This window comes from Haplochromis burtoni, unplaced genomic scaffold, assembly GCF_018398535.1.
Source record: "Haplochromis burtoni strain Fernald_Lab_line unplaced genomic scaffold, NCSU_Asbu1 Contig_244, whole genome shotgun sequence".
NCBI lineage: Eukaryota > Metazoa > Chordata > Actinopteri > Cichliformes > Cichlidae > Haplochromis > Haplochromis burtoni.
In genome coordinates this window covers 131,449-155,380 of record NW_024582605.1, presented here as the reverse complement: position 1 = coordinate 155,380, position 23,932 = coordinate 131,449, and the positions used below count along the sequence as shown (strand labels likewise).

Below are 23,932 nucleotides of genomic sequence, written 5' to 3'. Positions count from 1 at the left end.
TTAAAGTTGCAGTAAGGTGGTGGGAGGGTTTGCACACAATCACGTCTGAGTGACTTTCCACAGATCAGAAGCTGCTCTGCTGATGCAACTTCATGTCAGATGACTCACTGATGCATTTTCTACCAGACCCTTTGATTTGAGAATGAATGTTGTATGCATGCACTAACAAAGAAAAATGACTTTGACATGGGTTCTCTTCGCCACACCTTCCTTACCAAACAGGACAAAAAAAAGAAGCCAGAAGATATTGTTGATGATGAATACATTCTTTATTGACGCATTTTCCAGAGTATTTCTCTTAAAATCTTTAAAAAGCACCAAAGGCTTTTTATACCGCAGCTGTCTGCATACTGTCACAGTTCCTCTTTTCTTTTCTACACTAAACTCTTCATATCCTAAATTGTTCCACATGTTCAATACTGTAAGGTACGGTGTTCCAGGAGAGCCACAGACAGGTAGAGCTTCACTCACTCAGAGCTAGTGATGACGGGGATGTGATGGTCATTTCCAGCCTTTAAATGATGATTCAAAGTACTTTTGCTTAGCTTGAGTTTAGCTGTATAATGTGAATTCCCTGACTCACGATGATTTTGTGAAGTGCTGGTGGGACGGTGGCCACTCATCGACCTGCTCCTTCGTTTTGGAAGTGCTGAATCATTTGCAGAATTATCAGGGGGTGCCGAGGGAACACTTTTTTCCTCTGTTCCACACATAAACCTTCTGGGTTCAGTTTTCTGAGCATCTTTGGTATTTTTCTGCAATTCCATGCTAGACTTCTCTGTAGTGGAAAAAGCACTATAGAGAAGCACAAACTCCCTCTGACTGACCAAAGGAAAAATTTTCTGCCTGCCACGAATCTTCCTGAAGATCTCCAGAGTCAAATCTAGAGAAGGGCATAAAACAACAGACAGACTTAAAGATAGAAAAAACACTTTTAGGTGTTACAACACATCAGCCTGTTTAGCAAACATGTGCAATAAAGGGAACTGTGACTATGCCAGTTAAACACTAAACAAAATGTGAGAACATCTTTGGTGGAGTGGTATTAATACAAACATATGCTGAATTTGAATTTGGGGCTTGCGAAACGTGCTGTTTGTTTTTCCAGAACTCACCTAGTGTCTCCACAACCACGCTGGGTATCACCTCCTTTAGCACCTCACAGTTCGTATGGAGAGCTGGATTGCAGTTCATCTCCAGCAGCCACACCTATCAGGAATGCACACACTCAATGCACATGCTAAACACTGTTTGCATTCACATTACCAGAAATGTCCTACCCACTTTGAAGTCTTCATCGACCAAGAAGTCACAGCCGATCAAGTCAAAGAACCCCAGGCGGCAGTCTAACTTTGACTTGACTGCTAAGAAGCACTGGCTCATGATCTGCTGCATGCGCTTCTGAATATCAGGGAGAAAGAAAGTTGTTCATTAGGCATCAGAATGATTTTATGACTTTTGTATTACCGGCTGGTTTGTTTCACTTCAACTAATTAAAGTTCCTCACTACTGCATATAGCTCAAGCTTCATTTAAGTCAAAGAAATGTGTGTGAATGTGGTGCTGTGTGTGTGTGTGTGCGTTGTGTGTGTGTGGTGTGTGTGTGTGGTGTGTGTGTGTGTGTGTGTGTGTGTGGTGTCGTGTTGACACAACGCCAAAAATGAACTGACCAATCTGCAGGGCACTGTAAAAAAAAACAACCCATCACATGTAACATCTCATTTTAGTGATGAGATGATGCATCCAAAACTTAACCACAATCTCAATTAGCTGCATGTGCCAGTAACCATCATTATAATTGTAATTGGTCCCTGAGAGCTACAACACTGCACTCACTGCAAAGGCGCCCAGCACCCAGTCCCTGGGCAGATCCTTTGCAGCCTGAAACCTGTCGTTGACGTAGGCGTTGAAGCTCTCCATGGACCACACAGTGTCTTCCTTCAATTGGCTGTAAAGAGGGTTCTTCTTCTGCATGTACTGGAAACGAACAGCAGGGGGACCAGAGACACACGAAGATGTGAGCAGAGGCAGGTAGCAAGTTTGTGCCAAAACAAAAAGCTTGATCTGGAAATAATGAAGACATGTAGCGTAAAAAAAGACAGACATGAGTGTCCCTCTAGCAATAATTTTCCAGCTGAAACATGTTTAGCATCTTTAATATCTGATGTGCACATAAAATTCACCACCGAAAGTAAAACCTAAACTAATGTGTGATTCAAGCTAAAATACAAAATAAACCAAGGTTAAAATCCTTTGCTAGTTTAATGGTTCAATTACAGTGATTTGTGTTTTTTGCTAAATGTAGACAATAAAGTGAATCTGAATCTGATCTGGTCTGTCTGTGGAAATGCTTGTAAATAACATTTCAAAGACATACCGCTCTAGTTAAAACAGTGATGATGTAAAGTGTAATTTTGGTTTATATTCCTAAATACACATTTCTGCTATAGCCAGGACTCATTTCTTAGCGTATACGGAAGATGGCACATTGTTTCAGGACACGTTTAGCCTTGTTACAAGGTCCACTGGAAGGACCTGCTTTCTAACTGCTTCCCCCATTCACCACATTTTTTAACAGCTGTCTGATTTCCAAGCAGATGATTGTAAAACCGTTTAGACTTTGATCTTCCAGTTAACCCTTCATATTCTCGCAGAGTCTATCTAGATTAGGGGTCTACCTGGTTGGTCAGGTGGGCAGAAAGGTTCTTGGAGGTGGGGTCATAGAGGTCACAAGTCAGTCGCACGTAACCATGACGGAAAAAGACCACATAAGGTGCAGTGCATGCGATGAGAAGGTAGGAGCGCACGTCAAACTTTTTCCCTTTCAGCAGCAGCGGGTTCTGGATGTAACTGAGGACAAATCGTAGGTCTGCATTCAATCGCACAAACACCTTCAAAGGCTGCTTTTGACAGCAAGAAGCTGAAGCTGACAGTAAGAAATGAATGACAGATGGTTGACTAAACAACCTGTAGTACAACAGAATTGTTTTTATGGTTCCTCATCATTGGCTGCTGTTACTTCTGTTCATGTTATTTTAGAACAGCACTGCAAAATGACAACTGAATCAGAGACCCAAAACTAAAGGTTTTTTGAAGCCTGTTGATGCTTTTAAAACCATGTGCCAATACTAAAAACCAGGAATAGCAGGCACTCAAGCTACAAAAATAGAATAATATGCCTGCTTCTCTGGGAACTGCAAGTGTGGGTGATATTAATCTTAACATCCTGTGTTCACCAACTGTTGAACGATGTAAGCCTGAGGCTGGCGGTAATGCATTTTCCTGTTGAACTGGCAGTCCTCCATGTGCTTCAGCTTCAGTCTGAAGGCAGCTATGTCCTCCTTGCTCTTCAAAAGGAAGATCCCTCTTCCCTGGTTCATACCCGTAGGCTTACAGATCCACATGCGGCTCTCCCTGTTGCTCACACCTGGCGACAGTGACAAAATTAAATTAATGGGGTGTCACAGGAACTGAGCTTTCCACCTGACAGTTTCCTTTTCTGTATTGTTTTTAACTTTTCAAGGCTTAATCCTGTATTGAGGCATTTGTCATTTTCACCAGTAAAATCTGATTCCGTGAAATCGTGCTTTAGTTGCACTCAAGCACAGTTGTGGGAAAACTGGATTGCACCCAAGTGTCTTGTATTTACTTTTCACCTCTTTAGCAAATATTTAAATCTGAAATGTGAGTCGGAGTATTTCCTTTTTTTTCTACATATTGTAGTGGAATATGATCTCTAGGCCACTACATGTCATATCATTATGAAAATAAAGACGTAAAAAACCTCAGAACATATTGTGAACTGCAGTCAATAAAAATTATGATGCAAAATTTCAATTTCTAGTTTTTTTAAAAACAGTCAATACGCTGTTTTAAAAGTGATGCCAGCATCGACTGTCTTTAAACGCACGTCTATTAGAGTTGGTTCTGTCCTTTTTCCTTCTTTTCCACAAATTCATCCATCACCAACAGATCTAAAGCAGCTGTCTGTATTCTTGTCCTGTTTACTTAGTGATAAACGTGTTTGTCAAAACCCGTTTGTCAAAACCCGTGCACAACTACTGTCATTATGCTGGGTGCCTGTAATTACTACAGTGGGTGTTAAAAATCTATTTCATCCTCAATGCTTACCATGAAAAATGTCAACTTTAATATTAAATGTATTTTCTTTGGCATTCACATCCTGCTGCACCTCTCTCCTTGTGTTTGTGTCTCAGCCCTGCCCTCTGCTGACTCATCTCTATGGCAACAGCATGTTCCCCTGGTGATTTTATCAGGGCCTTATGGGAGGTGAAGTGCATTATTTTCCAGCGTCCACAGCCTCTTGATTAAACACTCACCAAGGCGACTGTTGTCTTAACGCTACGCAGGACAAACGATTTTCTTTCTTTTCAATGTTGGATGCGTGACCCAACATGCATTTCAAGTTTAATTGATCTCATTTTAAACCTGCAAACTAAAGGATGTTCCAGTTCAACCAGTACTGTTATTGTTGCATCAAAATGCTAATGTGTAAAAGGTTGTTGTAGTTAGGTAAGATGTCAGTTACCCTCCTGTTGGGCAAAGAAAGCCTCTCTCTCTTCCCTCACATCCATGCGCAAAGTAGTGGGTACGAACTCTTCCATTTTCAGCCTCCTGTAAATTACAACAGAACAAAACGAACAAGGAAGCCCACATGGATGTCAGTGCCATGGATTGCGGGAAAACTGGCTTTGAGGCAAAAAAGAAAGTCAGGCCACAAACATACAAAATCTTTGGTGTACCACAGCAACATTCATATGTTCTGTTCATCCATCGTTTTCGGAATATGTTCAGATTTATTCCAAACCCCAGTCATACCATAATTTCAAAGCCTTAAGTCAAGCTTTACATATATGCAAATTGATTTTTCTGAAGAACTGAAGGAAGTTTGTAATAAAAAAAAGATCTAAAAACACACACATAGTCTAAAATATAGCATATTTCCTGCTATATACTGGTATAATAGTCCATTATTGCATATCTTCACTAGCACTGAAACATTTTCCAGCATTAGTATAAAATTCCACTTATATACTTTTAATTCTGTTTGTAGAAACTGAAGTACTCTAATCTTAATATTTGTAACTATAAATTCACATAATCACATTAAAAGCTGAACAGCTGGTTAAAATAACTCAGTGTTCATAGTTTTTATCTCTAAAGTGTGATATCTCTAAAATGAGGAACATCATATCTCAGAGCGATGCTGGAAACTAATTCATGCATTTATTACTTTTTAGGATAGACTATTATTATAATCAAGCTGTTCTAAAAACTTCCTGACAAGCTTACAGTTGATCCAAAATGCTGCAGTAAGAGCGCACACAGTGACTAGAAAGAGAGGGCATATTTCTCCCATATTGGCTTTTCTTCATTGGCTCCCTGTTAAATCCAGAATCAAATTTAAAATCCTTCTTCTCACATACAAGGTATTCATTAATCAGGCCTCTCTTAAAGACCTCATAGTACCGAATCAGTCCAATAGAGCACTGCGTGCTACGACTGGAGGCTTACTTGTGGTCCCTTCGGATATTTAAATGTAGAATGGGAGATAGAGTTTTCAGCTTTCAGGCACCTTCTGTGGAACCAGCTCCCAGTTCGGATTTGGAAGACAAACCCTTTCTCTAATTTTAGGATTATGCTTAAAACTTTACTTTTTTGATAAACTTTACAGTGAGAACTGGATCAGGTGAGCCTGAATCCTCCCTTGGTTATGCTCCAATAGGCCTATGCTGCTGAGGCTTCCCATGATCGACTGAGTGTTTCTTCTTCACTCACTATGTGTTTATACTCCTCTGTATTTAATCTTTAGTTATTATTAACTCTTCCACAGTGTGTCTTTTGTCCTGTCTTCCTCCCCTCACACCCTACCAGTCGCAGCAGATAGCCGCCCCTCCCTGAGCCTGGTTCAGCCGGAGCTTTCTTCACGCCAAAGAGAGTTTCCCCTACTATCGTTGAAGCGCTTGCTCATATGATTGTTGGGGTTTTCTCTGTATTATTATAGGGTCTTTACCTTACAATATAAAGTGTTTTGAGGTGACTGTTGCTGTAATTTGTTGCAATATAAATAAAATTGAATTGAATTGAACTTACAGAACTAAGCTTGATACAGAGGCCTCTGCGATGCACACTGATAGCTCTACAGATGCAGTAAAATAAAAAAAACAAAAAAATAAAAAATGTATTGCATGTTTAAGAAACTGTTAGCTTTGTCCTTCTTTAGCTCCAGTTTTGGGGGGCAATGGTTGGGAGACTTTTTTCCTTTTCATACATGTTTTCCTTCCTACCAAAGATAAAGTATCCATCTGTACATGACGTCATTTACCATAAAAATTAGGTTAGTATCAGAGTTTACATCTAATACTTCCTGCTCTGACACAGATGTTTGCACAATAACTTTGCGTCGCATTCAGCATATCCCAATTATGAAAGTGAAGTACATTTTTAATGTTTGTGACTATAAGTGAAGCTTTTTTTAACTGCATGTTTCTATGAGCGTATGGTTCTGTTTTTAAAACTATTGTATTTCCTTGCCGAGTATGACGTAAAAAAAAAAATCAGGTTGTAAAATCAAACTAATTTACTATTAATAATTAACCACAGATCCAGCATATAACTGTGACACAAAGCTTCTGTGATTCAATGGAGAGGCTAGATATCTGATGAGGTTACTTGGCGTGTTTATTAAATAGTTTCACAGGCTGATATGGTTTTAAATCATTATTTACAGAGTGGGGCTTCTATTGAGCCACAGTAATCGTACCGGATAGAAGCTGGGAGATTTGACACAGCTGCAAAATTTGGTAACAGAGATATACCTGTCTGCTTTTAAGAGAAACAACCATTTTGGATACGAGAGAGAGACAAAGACAAAGAAAGGAAAATAAATGTCCAGCTCACCTAAGTGCTTGACCATGGCTGACTCTGCTGCTCACTCGCTCGTACTGTTGAAGACTGCTGAGGAGACCAATCTTCGTGGTGAGCACCTTGTTATTGGGAATCTGGTACATCAACTGCCTGCCTGGGAACAAAAAATGAGGATTTTGAAATATTAGTTAGTTAGCATGTCAACTTTTAGTTCTGTCTCTTAAGCTAAGCAACAAAAATTGCATATTTTCGTCGTAAACCAGCTCCAGGTGATATCCTCTGCATTCCCACTACCTTCTCTGAAGTTGGAGTATTGGGCTGGTGATTTGGTCTCGCACCACTTGAGATTGAAATCCTCCCTGTCCTTGTTGTAAATCCTCTTCCATCCTCTGCTCTCACAGTAATTGCTCACTCTGAAGGAAAAGTCCCAGAGGAAATCACTTAGACTTTAATCACACCACAAACAAGAAGTAAGGGGTCACATTAGAAAAGCTTTAGACTGACAAAAGGCCCCAAATAAAATACATACCATGCTATTTTTTATTCAAGCATCACACCATACATTTGTCCACAACAGTTACTTTGAAATTAAATAATTCATACTAACATTTTAGCTCCGTTGGGTCCTCCAAAAAAGTAAAAAGGCCCAGGCCCCCTCGGCTCCTCTATCTGCCTGCCTGACAAATCCTTTAACTTGGACCTCTGGACGGGTTGTGCCATTATACATGGACCTGATACACAAACACAACACATTACCGATTCATTTCTTTACAACAGAAAGGCAGAAGAAATTAATTCTATTCTATTCCGGGGAATATTTAAGTTGTTTGACTTATAGTGTTTTTATTTTATTAGATTAAAATGTGCAGACTTGCATTTTTGTGTGCTAAAATAAAAATCACCCTATGGACAGAATTTAAAATAAGGCGCCCTCTTTACTCCACACACACCTCCACTTTGGCTCTCCTGGTTGACAGACGATTGGGAAAATGTCTGTCTCTCTTTCAAAGTCTGTGTCTGTGGCGGCAGTGTCTGTTCTCTTCCTGGTCCTTCCTTCCTCAGACTTCCTGCAGGCCGGCTGCTTCCACAGGGAACTTCTGTTTCCTCCTTTTCTTGGCCTCGCTTCTTCTCCAGTCTGGACTCTGCTGCATCCTGACCATAACTGCAGGGATCCACGGAGCACTTTGATGACATCTCTTTGCTCTGGCGAAGGTCGCTGGGGTAATTTATTATTGATCCATAATTAGAAAGTGGGAGGAGCTCTTTTGATTCACAGTGATCCTGTTGGCATAAAGAGCGGAACAAGAGGAAAAGTACTACTGTAGAGTACGCTTCATTCATAGTATTTTCCCTGTTTCGTATGTGCATATTTTTTACTACTATATTATTTGAGCATCACACTGTTCATACTTCAAACAGGTTCATAATGGCAGAGAATAACTCTTATTAATAAATACTCTTCCTGAAGTGCATTTTAATTACGTATCAGCCCAAACTGCCAATTTAACTTCAATTTGTCAGTGTTGCTCTTTTAAAGTGATCTCCCTCCAAAAGCTTACAATATGATGACATGTGAAGTTTAATGTGCCTAATTATGTTATGCTGAAATTGCAGCACCATGTCACTGGTATTCTAGAAAATGGTGAATAAAGAAAAAAAATGAAGTAAGCGTACCTAGGTGGCCTGCTTCCTGTACCAACAGCATGTAATGTATGTATGTATGTATGTATCTTTATTTATTTCAGACATAATAAAACAAACAAACAAAAAAAACAAAAAACAATATATACTCGTCTACATGTATTTTCATTTACAGATACGAATATATGTGTAGATACACACACACACACACACGTATTTGTACAGACAAACAAGAAAGAAATATAATAAAATAAAACACATTCGTCTAACATGAGATAACAGTTGTTTGGTCTGAAAAGGAGTAGGAAGAAGTATGCACATACTTATTAACTCCTACCCCTGCTCAACATCTTATTAATCCCACATATTTAACTAATTCTCCTCTCCTCATGTAATCAGGCTGGTATGCTGATCTAGTATGCAAATAGTAGCAGTGGAAATGTGATAAATAGTTGTATGGCTTTACCGTTTGCTGTGGTTTAATAAGAAATTAGCTCTGTTAGTCCTTTTACTGTTGTTTTGTGTGAGTAACATAAATGTACGTAGGTATTTATGTTGGAAACCAGGAGCAGAACTACTACAGCTATTCAAAAGTAAAACGGTTTACCTGCAACTACAGCTTCACACACACAGACATCAGGGCTCCCTGAAAAACTTGTCAGCTTACTCTTCTTCTGCCAAGTGCACTCAACCTTATAGTCCAACTGCAGGGCCAAGACAAACAGTTAAACCCACAGACTGAAGGACAGACTCGACAGGGGCACAATCACATGGTCTGTCTGCAGTTTAGTCTAAAGTTAGCCACAGTATCGCACAATGAAAGCAAGAAAACCAACTAGTAATGTAAACAATCACCAGTTACTCGGGTAATGGGACCCTTGGCAACAGTTGCTACTTGTAGATTGAATCTTACAACACAAACTAACAAGTCAAGATTGTGTATCCCACACCAACCGGACCTCTAAGTTTAGCTTCATTCATTATTTATTGTCCGTAAGCCTCTATTGTGTGGACCCTATGGTAACATGAGAGCACTGTGTCAATCAAAATGGATTTGCCAGTTTTCCAGGGTGGCCTGGTAGGTAAAATAGTGTTCTCAACTGGCTCAGTGTCATTAACATCTAAAAGAAATCATTTCAGGGGACTTGTTTGCTTTAGATACACCGGTCTCCAGCTTTTACACTGGGTTGTCTGTAGGACAGGAGGTAGAGCAGGTCATCTGCTAATCTGAAGACTGGTGGCTTGAGCTCTGGCTACTCCAGTCTGGCCAAAGTGTAACTTGGGTCAAATTTGCGTGTGTGAATAATAGATAGCAACCGTTAAGATGTAGAAGAATAAAGTGCTTATATCAATGGGTGAATAAGTACTAAGTAAGTGCTATACAAGACATCGTCCTAACTGTGGCCTACCCTATGTCTTTAGGTCCAGTTTACACAATTCAAGTTAGAAATCTAAGTAATAAAAATAAACCCAAGTGTCCCATTAAACTATGACATAATTTAATGTGAACATTAATTTATTGTAAAACTACTTCATCCAAGGCGAATCGTTCTTGATACTTCCAGACATCATCATTAATCATAAAGTCTAGCGCCAAATCCAGCAGCAGGTATGCAGTTGAGCAACATAGCATTAGTCTGCTCGCATGGCAAATCCACTAATCACCTTCTGTCTCAGTGATTTGACTCTGGGGGAAACACCCAGGCCCAGCTATGGCTGGCAATTATGCATAATCTTCTCTCTTCCTCCAAACAGCCTGATAATTGACAGGGGTGGGTACCTTTTAGACCCAGCACACATGCAACCATATAATTACACATACAGAGGGGCAACCACGAGCAACATAAGCACACTGTGAGCAGCCATATGGACCAAAGTATTGTGCCTTTTAGAGCATACATCAAGTTTGGTTTGACTTACCATCTGTAACCTGATAAAAGGACAACCAAACTGTGAGTCAGCGGGATTTTGGCTCTATTGATCTGGTTTGTTTTTTTGCATCACAATTATCCTCAGTGATAAATCAAATGTAAAAGAAGGAAGTTGCCAGTCTGATCAGTTGAGTTATTTATACACATATGGCTGTAAAAGTGTAAATGCCCAAGTGCAAAATACTAGCTATAAGAGGGAGCTGCTTGGCAATGAAACTAGTCCAGCCACAACACCCCAGTTGTTACAAGGAGGCCTCCCATATTCTTGTTTAACAGAGCTTTGTGTGGAGCCAGTGTGAGCCACACCTTGATAAAGAGCCGCCATCTGATAGACACACTGTGCAAAGTGCTGCGTAGGTGGACAAAGAGAACAGGCTTGTTTTACAACCTCATGGTTCACCATCTGCTAAGAGACTGTGTACATTTGTGTGTCTGTGTGTGTGTCTGTGTGTGTGCTCATATATGAATTTTAGTGAATAAACTTGTGTATTTAATGTCACCATCCCTTTTTTAAATCCTGTCTTTCATTATTTATACCTGAATTCATATCTTTCCTTTGACCTCCATTTGTTAGTAAAGGGTGTGGGAAATATGACACTTTTTACTTTTCCTTTCTTTTTCTTTCCATTAAGGTAGTTTAACTTTCTGTGGGTGGTGCGCCGCTGATACTCATACTCCTGGGCCTTATTGTAAGAAAAAAAAACACACACACATCAGATAGAATATGCCAGAAAGACAGTGGGTTAGTGAATTTAAAATACAGGAATATATCGTTAGGTGTGTGTGACTCTTAGTGACTGTCCTAGCTTGGGGCAGTGACAACTTAAGTTTTGTGTTTCTTTGAAGGCTCACCTATTCCCATGTCATCTCAACTGACTCAAACCAGGAAGTGCGCCGCAATTACAGGGATGCACCCTGCAGCAATGGTGTCCCCACACAACCCATTATTTAGAGGGATTCTCCTTGTCAAGGTGTTATAGCGGAAGAAATGGAGTTGAGTTACGATGCAAAGAAAAGCTTGTCTGAATAGGGTCTCTCGCGCTCGCTGCTGCTATTCATGATTTCCTTACAGGATTACAGCAGCAGAGCACAGGGGGCTGTAGTATCGAGGGGCGACACTGCGTTCCCAGGGTCGATATCTACTTGTTCCCTCTGGTGACAAGTACAACACGGAAACAGAAAGACATCGAATTTCACAGAGAATAACAATGATATGGGAAAATGTGCAAGTGGAAATGTCCATTTTGTCCTTTGTTCTGAAACAGCCGTGTAACAAGCATGAACACGTGTTGCCTATATTGCTTTTACTTGTTAGTAAGTAAGAGTGCTATAAGTGTAAGAGTCACAATACAATTTTGTACAAACTTGATGATTCAGTCCTACCTCTTACATAAGAAGATCAAAATGTAGGATGATAAGAATATGTGTATTTGACTGGTTGTTGTTGTTGTTCCCTTTACTATGGTGAGTGATGTCATGTGCAGCGGAGTGAGGTGGAGAGCTGCATTAGGCATGAGAGCATGCAGTTTTTTTTATTTATAATAATAATAATGTATACTTTATTGATCCCTGTGGGGAAATTCCTCTCTGCATTTAACCCATTCACTCAGTGAAGCAGTGCAACAATGTAACAATGTAATTTTGATTATTTCAAAGTAAAAGTTTTAAAACTTAATTAGCTCTCCTGTCATATGCATCAGACCTAAGTTACTGTGCGTGCAGTTCCAGAGTGCCTTGTTTAGAGATTTAGAAGGAATCTCCAAAGAATTCCAAGTTCGGAAACATAAGGTATAAAAAATTGTTAATTGTGTTGGTTACACCCTTTAAAGCTATGAGAAGACACAGGAGGACACCGCTTGATTTTTAAATGGAAAATGACTCATAAATAAAAACAAAAATCTTTGACAAGAACATGACAGTACTTGTTATGTTATCCTTTTATATTTCACATTGTTGCTACTAGCAAAAGCTAAAGAACAGCAACTTCTAGTTTAAGCAGCTAGATTCATTCATTTGGTATATTTGAATCTAAATTCTGTCACGTTGTGAAAACGAAAATCTAGCTGAGAGGCTACCAACTAATGTTACTTGGTTCATGACATTTAAAAGATTTGATTATTAAAACCCAACATTAAGAAATTAAATCTTCTAGCTATAACTGAACAAGCTAACATTAGCGTCATGAACTATTTATTATTAAGTAAACCTTAACAATTATTTTTGCAATGTTTTGGGGGTTAAAGCATATCTGTGCGAGTCAGACTTTATCAACAGTCTGAGAAAAAAGTGACAAACAAACAAACAGCTGCTGCTATAGGCTAACATACAGATAGTTTCACTGTGAGTGTTTTATTTTTTTAATGTGCAAATTATGGAAGCTTGGGTACAATTTTTGGTTGCTGCTTTAAAGTTTTGTTCGGTATCTCAAAATTTCAACTTGGAAGTAAATTCAAAAATATTCACCTCTAAATCTTTAGAAAATACAGTGGTCTCTCGCTATAACGCGGTTCACCTTTCGTGGCCTCACAGTTTCACAGATTTTTTTTTTTAAATTTTGCATGCTTTTTCTAAAAAAAAATAAAAAAATTATTACAGCTGTGTTCTGCATGCTGATCAGCTGTAGACCATTTCTACCAGCCACATTTTTGTGGCTGGTATACGGTAGTGGTGTTGTGGCAAAAATAAGCTTCCACACCTGAAACTGCCAAAATTTCCACCTACAAACTTACCGCTTCTCGTTACGGTCCGACTTTCCTTTCTTCTGAGCTGTTGCTGTAATTACTTTCTTGCCCACAGGAGGCGCAAGTTTAATGTTTACTGCAGCACCAACAGTTGTACATATTAGCTGTCAGGCTTTCAGATGACTTCAGAAGCTTAACGTTAACTGACACCAGGCGCTTTTCTTTGTCCAGCAGACAACCTGTAACTACCAGAGCTTCTGATAGCTTCTGTACAACTTGACTATGTTATGGCGTGCTCCTGTAGTATTTATTATGTTCCTCCATGTTAAACTAAGTTAGCTAAAAGTTGTTAGCTAGCTAAGTAAAATATGTGTGTTCACAGCAGTGTATTTTGTGAATTTGCCCTGCAGCAGTATCCAAATTATGTAAGTTTGATTTGTTCTTAATAACAAAGAATATTTTATGGTCGAACAGACCAATACTAATGTTTGCATGCTAAATAGCTACTTAACTTTTGAATAAGAGGAGGTAGAAAATTATTTTTCATCAGCTTTTGAAGTAAAATGACAATGTGCTCAATAATAATAATAATAAAAAATTAAGGTATATCATACATCATTTAATCACACACTCAACATTTTGTGTTTCTCAATGATAGGAAAAACAAAAAAGCAGTATCAGAGATGTCCTGTCAGAGATATCCTGAGTAAGTAACGAAGTTAAAGCTATTTTGTGTTAGTTATTTACCTTCTATGGACCTGCAAACTCCATGCAGGTATGTACGGTGTGTGATAAGTCTGTCACATCTTATATGTCTTTATCTGCGTTCTTCAAACGCTGACCTGACAGTAAATGACTGATTACATTGCTGCTAAATTATGAATCGAATCTTTGTAAAAGCTACGATTATCCTGTCTTTAATGCGTTTTAGAATTAACCAAACAAAGATTGTATAGTTTATGAAATAGATAGATGAAAAGATACTCCTCAGTGTTTCTAATGAAGGCATTTGCTCACAAATTGCAGCTTGTTGCTGATAAAAACAAAAACAGTGAAAGCGAGTATTTCTCACATGGATTAAATAAGATATTTCCTATAATCTAGCAATGCTTCTACCAAAACCTGTAATCAGCTCCACACCTTGATACACTCGAGTGTGCCAGCTTTTTACTCTTACTGTGCGTCAGCACGTGCAGGTATGTCACAGCCGTTTAGCTGCCGTTGTGCTCCTGTTCCACTCCAGTGGATAACCCAGCTAAGTGAGTCTAGACTTCTCATCCACAGCCAACACTAATACAGGAATCTGGTTTGACTGCAGTAAGCATGCACAGACCAGCGCAGGAATTCTTTACAGGCCCTCCGCCAGTTAGTAATGTGATTCAGCGGTGAGACGTCACAAAGGGAGGAGCTAACTACAGCAGTAATTGTACTTAAAGTCTTAAATTAATTATTTCTGACACATTTTAACTCCGTGTCTTTAAGTTCAGTCTAAACCACCAATAAGCTAAGAGCTAAAAGACTTGCAGCTTGTGGAGGGACAAAATGATATGTAGGTGGAGCATACATACGCTGTCATAATGGTTTAAAATGATAGTCATTTCAAAATTGTGCTTCCTTTCATATTAGTTTACCAGCTCACATAGAAATGTCACACTCTTGATTTGTTTGTTTCCCCATCATTTAAAAAAAAGCATATTGGTAATGTTTAGGAGCATTAATGCAACAATATTTTACAGCAATTTCTACTTTACCATTCATAGGATTTACACAGTTTAATTCTTCATATACCTTCAGTGCAACACCACAAATAATACTTAGACCATATTACTTTGATGCCCTGTAAGTATGCACCGCCACAAAAGGGCTTTTTCACAACAAACATTTTGAAAAGAACTAATAAATAACACCTTTGCATATGACATTTGAAAATTGCAGTGTCAAAAATACTGAATTGATTGGTATTTGTATTTACTTCTGTGATCTTTCCAGCCCTGAAATAAATAGAGTATTATTTATTTATTGAACTGAAGGCCATATATTAAAAAAAAACCTCACTGTAATGTGTCATTTACAGTAGGAAACACAGGATACTATTTTAAAGGTGCGTGCACACAATGACTCAGCATAATTTTGCTTTGTTGTTCCCCCTAAGTTGTTAAACAGATACCATTGTGTGTTTGATCAGAGTGAAAGGAGAACCTGCTGATCATGTTGGCTGAGCTTTAAGATTTGATGCTGTATTTAACCTGTTAAATACTAAACCTTTCAAAAACCTTTCCTCACAAAAAATCCTTCATAATGAAAAACAAGCAGTGTAGCAATTTAAAATAAAGCTTTGACTAATGAATGATTAAACAGGCGCTGAAAAAGAAAACATTGCTACTAAAATAAACTAAATGCTAAAATTAACAGGTTATTGGTTACTGAATAAACACATTCCCCTTACATTTAGCTTTTCTTAATTTTACCTTTAGTGTTTGTCAAACACACAAACACACACTGACGCATAAAAAGGAACTGACCAACTCATTCCACAGAGGCCCGAGGTACGTCATATTAAATGTTTTTTTGTGTTTGCGTTCTCACTGATAAAAACCATAGCTGCTTACCCACTGAGCCCCTGAGTGAACACGCTTAATTAAATACCACCTCCATACCTCCTGTGTGTGTGTGTGTGTGTTGCCTGTTTTTCTGAGAGCGAGGAAACAGCATATATGAAAAAATAAAGTTATGATTTTAATCACTGCCTATACTGACTGAATGTGTAAACTTAAGTCGGCCGGTACCCTGGCAGTTTTACCAAGCTAGTCTCTGTGCTGCTATAGAGCGGGACACAATGAAGGCTTAGCTGATAGTGGGGGGGAGACCTCATGGGTAAATTGAGGCATTTAAAAAGAAGCTCTGTTCAGCGGTAACCTGATCCACACCTGACTGGGGCTCGGCATTCCGGTGTGGCCGGGGGAACAGTTCACAATTACCAGAGAAACTGCAGCAAAGAGCCAGGGCCCTGGAAATCTGCGGTAAATGGTTAAAAATTATTCTGAAAGTCACTTTTCACGAGAGAAAAAAAACAAGCAAACAAAAGGAACATTTTCATTATTATCCATCTTTATTTAAATGATTTTTTTCTTTACAACATACCACATTAGATACACTTTCTATGTACAGAGTGTGTGTGAGAGTTTTGAAAACTGTGCGCATTGTTCTTCTGTAGCTGGAGAAAATCCAAGTTCCCAAAAGGAATTTAGTTATTGCGGTAAGAGTAAGAACGCCGATCTTTCAACAGAAACGTTACACAATTTCTAATCCTTTTTTTCTTTTTTACATCATATTCACATTAACATTCCTGTCAGAAGCCAGATTACAGCACAAAGACCCCTAAAAGTCCAACCTTATCTTGAACTGCTGCTCAATTGAGAAACTTTGACTCAAGGCACATGGAAGAAACCACCAAAAAATCAAACCATCTTCCAGCGCATGGATCATAGTTCCATAGTCATCACTCAGCCCCATCTGCCACTACTGTTAATATGCTGATGTGCTTCCCTGGATTGCCCTTTGTCAATGCGCTGAGAGTCAGATGCACGAGAGTGTGAGAATAGGAAGTAAGAGAGCAGAAGGTAATGCCATTTAATGGACGGCATTACCAGACAGTATTAGACACCAATAATTACATCTAACCATGTCTGGTAAGACGCCAATCAACAGGCTGGAAGGATGACTTCTGAGCTTTCACCTGTGCAAAGAGGAAGATGAAAGCTGGAGGGAAGAGAACAGTGTTGCAGAAACAGGCTGAAATGAGCAGTTCCTCTTTTGCTGCGATCATAGATTCTGTAAACACTACATTGTACCTTAAGTCATTTTTTCCATTTTACTTTGCCAAGCATGCAGAAAGAGTCAAAGCCACAGGTAAACAGACCAAGGGGAGAAAAAAAGCAAAGTACGCTTGGCTAGCTTGACTTTTTGTTTTCCGGTTTGGCTACATTTTTACATTAACGCAAATTAAATGATGAAATCCAGAGAAAAGGGGGATAACTGGAGGGACAAAATACAATTCCATGTTTCTGTGGCTTAGATAATGGAGCTAGATGAGCAAATAAAGGTGTGGCTCAATATTTGTGGGGTAATTCTCCCTCCTTCTGCAAACACTAGGTTTCTGCTTGCTTCATGTCTATTATTTGCTTTTGTTTCTGACGTCTGTTTGAAGACTTTACCCATGACATTCACATCTGTCCCGATGATGGAAAGTGTTCATTGTGTAAAACGGTGTATTTAATCTCCTCTGTTCTAAGTCAACAGCACAGAAATTAATTGGAAGTTAAACTTCCAATGTATTATAGGAAGTCAGTTTTATATCTGCTTAAAATTCCTGGTAGACAAGCCTTGGAAAGCTGGGAAAAGGCTATAGTCTATAAATGACTCTATAGCTGTGTTGGGTTTTTTTATGCAGTAAGGCACTCTCAGGTGAGCTCATGTGTCAGTTCCAGGATGTGCCACGCAGGTAGGGCTAGGTGGACCAATCGCTGCCATACAGCACAAAGACCAACACTGTTCAGGGGAGGGAACAAGGAAATGAGGCCCTGCAGGACCGGTGGAACCATCAACTGACTGCTATTCTTTAACTTGGGGTGGGGTTGCCATTAACGTTTTTTTTTTTTAAAAGGGAGGTTGGGAGATAAGTTAAAGAGCTGACTTTCAGGACTTACTGTATTAGAGATCTACTTGCTCTCACAAGAATATATTAGGGAAAAGCCTAAGAACTATAGTAGTTCGCTGGACTCAGACAGAATTCGGTACAGCCTGAGGCAATGCAAGTCTACTGTAAACAAAAGACTGCAAAGTTTACCTGGAATCGACATGCGAGTAAAATGTGAGCACACCGAGCAGCTGGCTTTGTGAAATGTGCCCTTCAGCGACCACATCAAAATGCCTCGAAGAGTTCAGCTGCCCTTCACAATATTTGTCATGTACATACCGGAGACCACGCAGTCACCCAGAAAACATCGTTACCAGACAGTGTTAGAACAACAGTAGTACAGTCCAGCACTGTCAGGTAAGATGGATCCTGAGAGCCATTTCTGTCACTGCTCAAGCATTTGAGCTGATCCACAGGGCCCAGAATGGGAGCAAGTTGCCACCAAACAATGATAGAGCGGTTGATATGATTGTAGTCGGCAGGTGGCTATCATCATCATTACCAGGCAGTATTAGAGAAAGTGATGATATCCAATGCTGCCTCGTAAGATGGAGATAATCACCCAAAACACGTCTGACACCGCCTAAAGTTCGTGAGGTCATCATTCATTCATTAACCTTCAATAAATGGAAATCTTAAAGAGTTTTCAAAAAGAAGAAGAAAAGAACAAAAAAAAAACAGGGAAATTCAACTTTATCACATTAAATGTTAAGAATTTAGCTCAAAGACACGTAAAAATATGCAACTTTTCAGCTCCACTAAACTTTTGAACTTAAACACCACAGAGCCCACCAAACAGCCATACATTGCTGAAAATAGTACAGGAAATGGTAGCAGGGGGAAGTCCATATCTACAGACGACCTCTCTGCTGTGTAACTGCTGAGCCCTTGTTGTGGTTGGGGTATTTAGCTTAAACTTGCTGTCACAGAAGACTGGGCCACAGTGGTTGTTAATGATTGCCAAAACCTGTTCTGACTAGTCTAAATCTATGGCACGGCAAGGTTGGGAAGGCTGCTTTTCACACAATACATGGCAGTTACTAATTTCAAACACTACAAGTTGCGCACATCCTTCAGCCTCAAAGGCATGTTAGCCCTCGGGGAGCTCTCTCTCACCAACGTCACGCTGTATCCTTGCTGTTTGTTTTAGGTTGTAACATACTATTCTCGTTCGATTAAAGCAGCGTGGTAAGAGAGCTGTTTCAACAGATGTTTAATGAATTTAAAGAAAGGAAAACCTCTTTTTTTCTCTTTTCCACTGGCGGACCTTTCGGGCCGTTGTCTTTGTGTTTGCCGAATGATGAAAGGTTGATGGAATGCTGCTCAGCCCGACCTGACCAGTGCTGTGTATGCAGAAGGTCACTGAAACAGCCCTCCTTTACTGAATAATGTGGATCATTCACAGGTATAAAGCGTGAAATCTTCACACCCTATACTGAAATTTGAGTGTACATCATTATTCTCTAATAATACGTGCGGCGAGTACACTTTTACCTACAAAAAAGGAATTAATTAAAGACTAAACCTTCGATTTTAAATCTTTGTCCTTTTAAAAGCAACTAATTTTGAGGCATTTTTGGCAAGAGCAGCTTCACAGTCATCCTTAAAGCAATGCTAAAGTAGAGTACAGAGGGGGGAGGGAGAAGAAAAGAGTATAAGGGAGTGAAAAGTTCGGGGGAAGGAAGCTGAGAATGCACCTGTAACCTTACCGTCATGAAAAGTACCCCAAGGAAAGAATGCAACAAAACCAAAGTAAAGTGAGCACGTTTAGAGGGATGGAGCTGAAGAAGAAAGAAAAAAGATCTTGAGTTTCCAGCCCGCTGCCTGAGAACACTCCGTCTTCCTCCCGGTCAGGCAGGCCCCATGAAATGAGAAAGCCAAGCAGACCTGCTCTCCCAGACTATTTAGTTAATCATCAGCATTATAAACCAGTGCTGCAGGCCCTCTGAGAAAGACAAGAGCAAGAGAGAAAAAGAAAGAGGTGAAACAAAGATTAGCCTAGAAATTTGAAGCTGGTAGAAACAAGCTGTGAAAATAACAGTACCTTATTAAAGCAGAGCATGTCGTGTGTCAGTATTCAAATATCTAACCAGCTCCTACGTCCTCTCTGTTTGCCCCGCGTTTGTCCATATACTTCCTCTTCTGCTCCAGCTTATGTCAACGTATCGCAAAGCTTTTCTCCCATTGTGCTCTGCGCCGTGGGAGTTAGCTGTGCTCGCGGCTAACCACGCTTTTTGCCTGTTGGAAGTGAGGCGTGCTCAGGTAACTCTGCCCTCTCTGCTGGAATGCGACTCTGCTGTGAAGTGAACAACCTGATAGGTAAACTGGCCTGGGCCTTAATCAATAGTTGCTGTCTTTGTGAGAAAACAATGGCAGGGAAACCCAAAACCTTATTTAACTCCAGACCTTATCGCAGTGCCACCTAATTGGCCCTTCAGACTACTGAGGAGCTGCGTGGTGACATTTAGGCTACGATACTGCTTATCATCCGTGTGCCACTCAAGTTGCTTGCTAATGATTTTAAATGTGCACACTGTGATGGACTAGCTATACTTTTGTCTTTTTTAAAACTGTCGCTCCTTTGGCCAGCCCAGTCTCGCCCTCGTCACTTCACCTCCCCCATTTTGACTAAAATATTCAAAAAAAATTTGACTACCAAAAAACGAGATTTAAGCTTTTCCTACCAGACTTTTTAAGCTCCTCCCCCTGGAATACAGCTTTATTAGCTAAGTTATGAATATGAAAAAAGTTAAATAATTACTTTTTAACATGGTGCCAGGTCCCTGGTGGGAGATAGCATTACTCCTGATTAAGTGTTTAATCCCAAAACAAACAAAAATCCAAGTAGAAAATTTGTGTTTAATCCCAAAAGTGGAATTCTTTTGTTTTTAACTTTAATTCAGAAAGTATTTATTGATGATGTAATTTTTCCTTGGTTTAAAAAAAAGAAAAAAAGTACTAGCCTAGCCTAGCACCGAGTTTCCTTAAATAGTCCTGACCCTTAATGCAGTGTCATTCACCCTGCAATCATATTGCAGCTTGAATTTAACCTCTCACCCCATGAGGCGATAAGACTTACACTTCCCTTTCAGGTCAGACCTGTGCCTCAAACATGAGCAAACAATGTAAAATAAGTATCTGCCACTTTTTTCTGGCTTGCTGGTGATTAAATGTCACCCCACTGAAATTCTATTCAGTACTTCCCGCCCTGTTGCAATACACCAGCAGGGCAACTGGCACTCATGTGACTCGCAGCTATTCTACTGTATGAAAGAAATGAACAAATGTTTCACTTTCCACCAATCACAACCTTCCACCTCGCTCTGCAGTTGTCGCTGTACAGTAAGCAGTCGACATTTTCCCTCCATTTTCCCTTCTCCGTTTCGGACTTCCACAGTCCGCCGCTGCTTGAAAGCATGTTAATAGCAGCCTAGGAAACTAAATGTATACCTTCTATCTTGTGAAAATGCTCTGCTCTGATAATTCCAACTCCTGTCTCAACTTGTACTAAACCTCAAAGGTACGGAAAACGGATGAGCAGACATTTTACGTCTGTCTGACTCACTTCCACATCTGAAACGGGCAGTGTTGAGTCAAAGTTGAAAAGCCAAAAGAGAAAACCCGTAGGTTAAACGCTAGGGGAAAAGGCTGGATAATGTCGTCAACGGATTTACAGTTCAACAGATTGAAGGAAAAAAAGTTACTAATTAAGTTGATATGAATTTTCGCTTAAATTAACAGAAATGTTCGTTAAATAATCGGCTACTACTGTCATGCTATGGATTTGTGAAGATGTTTCATACCGTAGTGTCGTGGTTGTCTCCTCGTTAAGCATGTTTAAGTCTGTAAAAGAAGGAATCAGCGTCTAGCTTCATATCCTTTGACAAGTCTGGCAGTTTGCCTTTACCTGCCCCAACTGGTCTATCCAGTTTAGGAATGAGCGTTAGCCTCTATTGTTTCCTCTTCTTTCTCTCTGCTTAAATGGAGCTGAAATTTGATACACATTATTTTCGCTCCCCATTGAAACTACCTGGACCCTCCTATATCAGCACGCAACTGCCGAGGGCTTCACGCGATGACCTAATTTGTTTGTCGTACATTTCCTGCTCTTAGCCATCTACCGATTGTCCTTAAAGTTCTAACTCTGCCGCCGCTGAGCAACAGGTAATGACAACAGCACAAACTTTAAAGATGGAGAATGAAGACAAAGAGGGGATCGCATTTGTGAATTTACCCAGTCGTTCCCAGGTGTGGTCATCGATCCAGAAACCCCAGACAAGAGGCATCATTGTATGCGGGCTCCTGACGCCCTGTTGGCTAGTCTTTCACGGTCCTGCTCACGCTGAAGGACAGTCGACCTCTGGACGATGATTAGAAAGTTAAGGGGGAAAAAAAGCTGTCCTCGTCACGTAGATGCAGGCGTAGAGTCATAAGACAAGCCAAACCCCGGAACACAGCCAACCATTTCGAAGCGCGTCAGTCATCATCCTGCTGCCAGAGCAAAACTTGTTTTTTTCCGTGAGCCCTCATCGGCGGTGTGAAGCGTTTAAGCTCCTCAAGAAGACAGAGGCTGAATTTGTAAAGGGCTTGGTTTACATGTAGCATGACCTCCCCTCCTCCTCTTTCCCCCCACAGGTGTAATTTTCAGGTTGCAGCCAATCTCCTCGGGCTCTGCCGCTTGCAGGTGCGTCCCCCGCGCTGCCTTTAGCCAATGGTCTTAAAGACGAATACCCCACCCATCCCACCTCACCGGTTTGCTCACCTCCACCCTCCCCATCGGCCCCCAGGTACCTTGTTGTGTGTGTGTGTATGTTTTTATGATGTCAGCTCAAGCCTCTGTGGGAACGACCTCCTATGTTCTTATTACAACTTATTACTTCCCAACTGCCAAACACACCCATCCTGCTCAGGGAAAATAAATCATCAAGCCAGAAAAACTATTGGGGGTCAAGTATTTGAAAACATGTATCTTTAAGGTATTATGTCAAGCGCAAACTTTTACCTGCTTCTTAAAGGCATAAGCCCACCATAACCTGAAATGCTTGCCCTTTGCTCTCATAACTTCCCCCGGGCTCTCTTTGTGTCCACACACCTTTTTTGCGCCAACAATAACCCGTCTGAGTTTCACCGGGAAAGGACAGGTGTACAAAGTACAGGTGAGTAAGACATACTGAGAAGGAAACACCAGCACTCTGTGGTCAGTTTGAGTTGTGTGAAACGGGGGAGCAACGACAAGGGGCCTGTTGGGGCCCTTGGCCCTTAAGGGCAAAGAGGGGTATTATTCAAACCTGGTCAGGGCTTGGCTGGATGCTGGGTAAGGTCACTTTCGGTCTTGAGGTGTAATTATCGGGATTAGACTCAACAATGAGCACAATGCCAGAACCATATCCTGTTTCAGTAGGGGCGTGGCAGAGGTTGCAGCAGAACTACATTGAAAAAGATGGAATAAAGGCGATTGTTTGAATCTATAAACCACATAGCAAATAGACATTAGGGAAGGAAACTAGAATAAAATAATTTATTATCCACAAGTCTTTCAGTTTAACCATTAGAGTTAGGGATGGTTATGGCAAAGCTCAATGTTCAGCCTGTTAACAGTTTGCTGTCGTTTACTGCTTTAGCTGACCACCACACTTGGTAATAGTTACATAGGGTGGGCTTAAGCATTAAAAGTAGTTTATTCACTTTTTTCCTTTTGACACCATCAACCTTGAGCGGACCTCAGTCTCTTCAAAGGAAGCAGTTTGTAAATTGCTCTGCGCTGAAAGGTTTGCTTTGTTTAGGCTTTTCATTTGCATACCAAATGAGGCAGGGACAGGACAGGGGCCTGACCTGAGCTTATTTGGCTACTGATGGCTATCTGGGCAGCCGGTCACGCAAGACGGGATGTAAAGACATCCATCACCAGCAGTGACCCAACAGCTTCAGATGTACAACAAGCACAAAGAGGCAAATGCTTACATGCATGCTTAAATTCAAAACTGCAAAAACGATATAAGTTTTGAAGTTACAACCCTCTACAATTCGGAGTCACTCTGTAGGTAGTTGGAAGCAGGACACAGACATATTCTAGTTATGCCAGAGCTTTCAATCTGC

At 40.3% G+C, this 23,932-nt stretch overlaps 1 protein-coding gene across 2 annotated transcripts; it reads right to left on the bottom strand.

Moving 5' to 3' along the window:
- Window positions 1–257: 257 nt before the first annotated feature.
- Window positions 258–22,490, bottom strand: ttll10 (tubulin tyrosine ligase-like family, member 10). 2 transcript variants are annotated; one of them, XM_042227133.1, is made up of 12 exons: window positions 9,136–12,994; window positions 7,838–8,168; window positions 7,495–7,618; window positions 7,182–7,300; window positions 6,921–7,041; window positions 4,549–4,634; window positions 3,240–3,426; window positions 2,678–2,849; window positions 1,836–2,063; window positions 1,285–1,401; window positions 1,116–1,209; window positions 258–883 (listed from the first exon to the last, which is right to left on the bottom strand). In XM_042227133.1, the coding sequence occupies exons 2-12, from the start codon at window positions 8,079–8,081 to the stop codon at window positions 468–470; spliced, it is 1,908 nt and encodes a 635-aa protein (XP_042083067.1). In that variant the 5' UTR covers window positions 8,082–8,168; window positions 9,136–12,994; the 3' UTR covers window positions 258–467. The 2 variants fall into 2 exon arrangements, with proteins under 2 accessions (XP_042083067.1, XP_042083066.1); XM_042227132.1 differs by lacking the exon at window positions 9,136–12,994 and adding an exon at window positions 22,071–22,490 and having other exon boundaries at window positions 259–883.
- Window positions 22,491–23,932: the final 1,442 nt, after the last annotated feature.

Excerpts from the sequence above, each read along its gene's own strand:
- ttll10 (XM_042227132.1), bottom strand. The coding sequence starts at position 22,094 with ATGACCACACCTGGGAACGACTGG. Across the intron at positions 3,427-4,548 it reads TTTCTTTGCCCAACAGGAGG|GTGTGAGCAACAGGGAGAGC; the intron begins GTAACTGACATC and ends CACTGTCGCCAG. Across the intron at positions 884-1,115 it reads CGTGGTTGTGGAGACACTAG|ATTTGACTCTGGAGATCTTC; the intron begins GTGAGTTCTGGA and ends GCCCTTCTCTAG.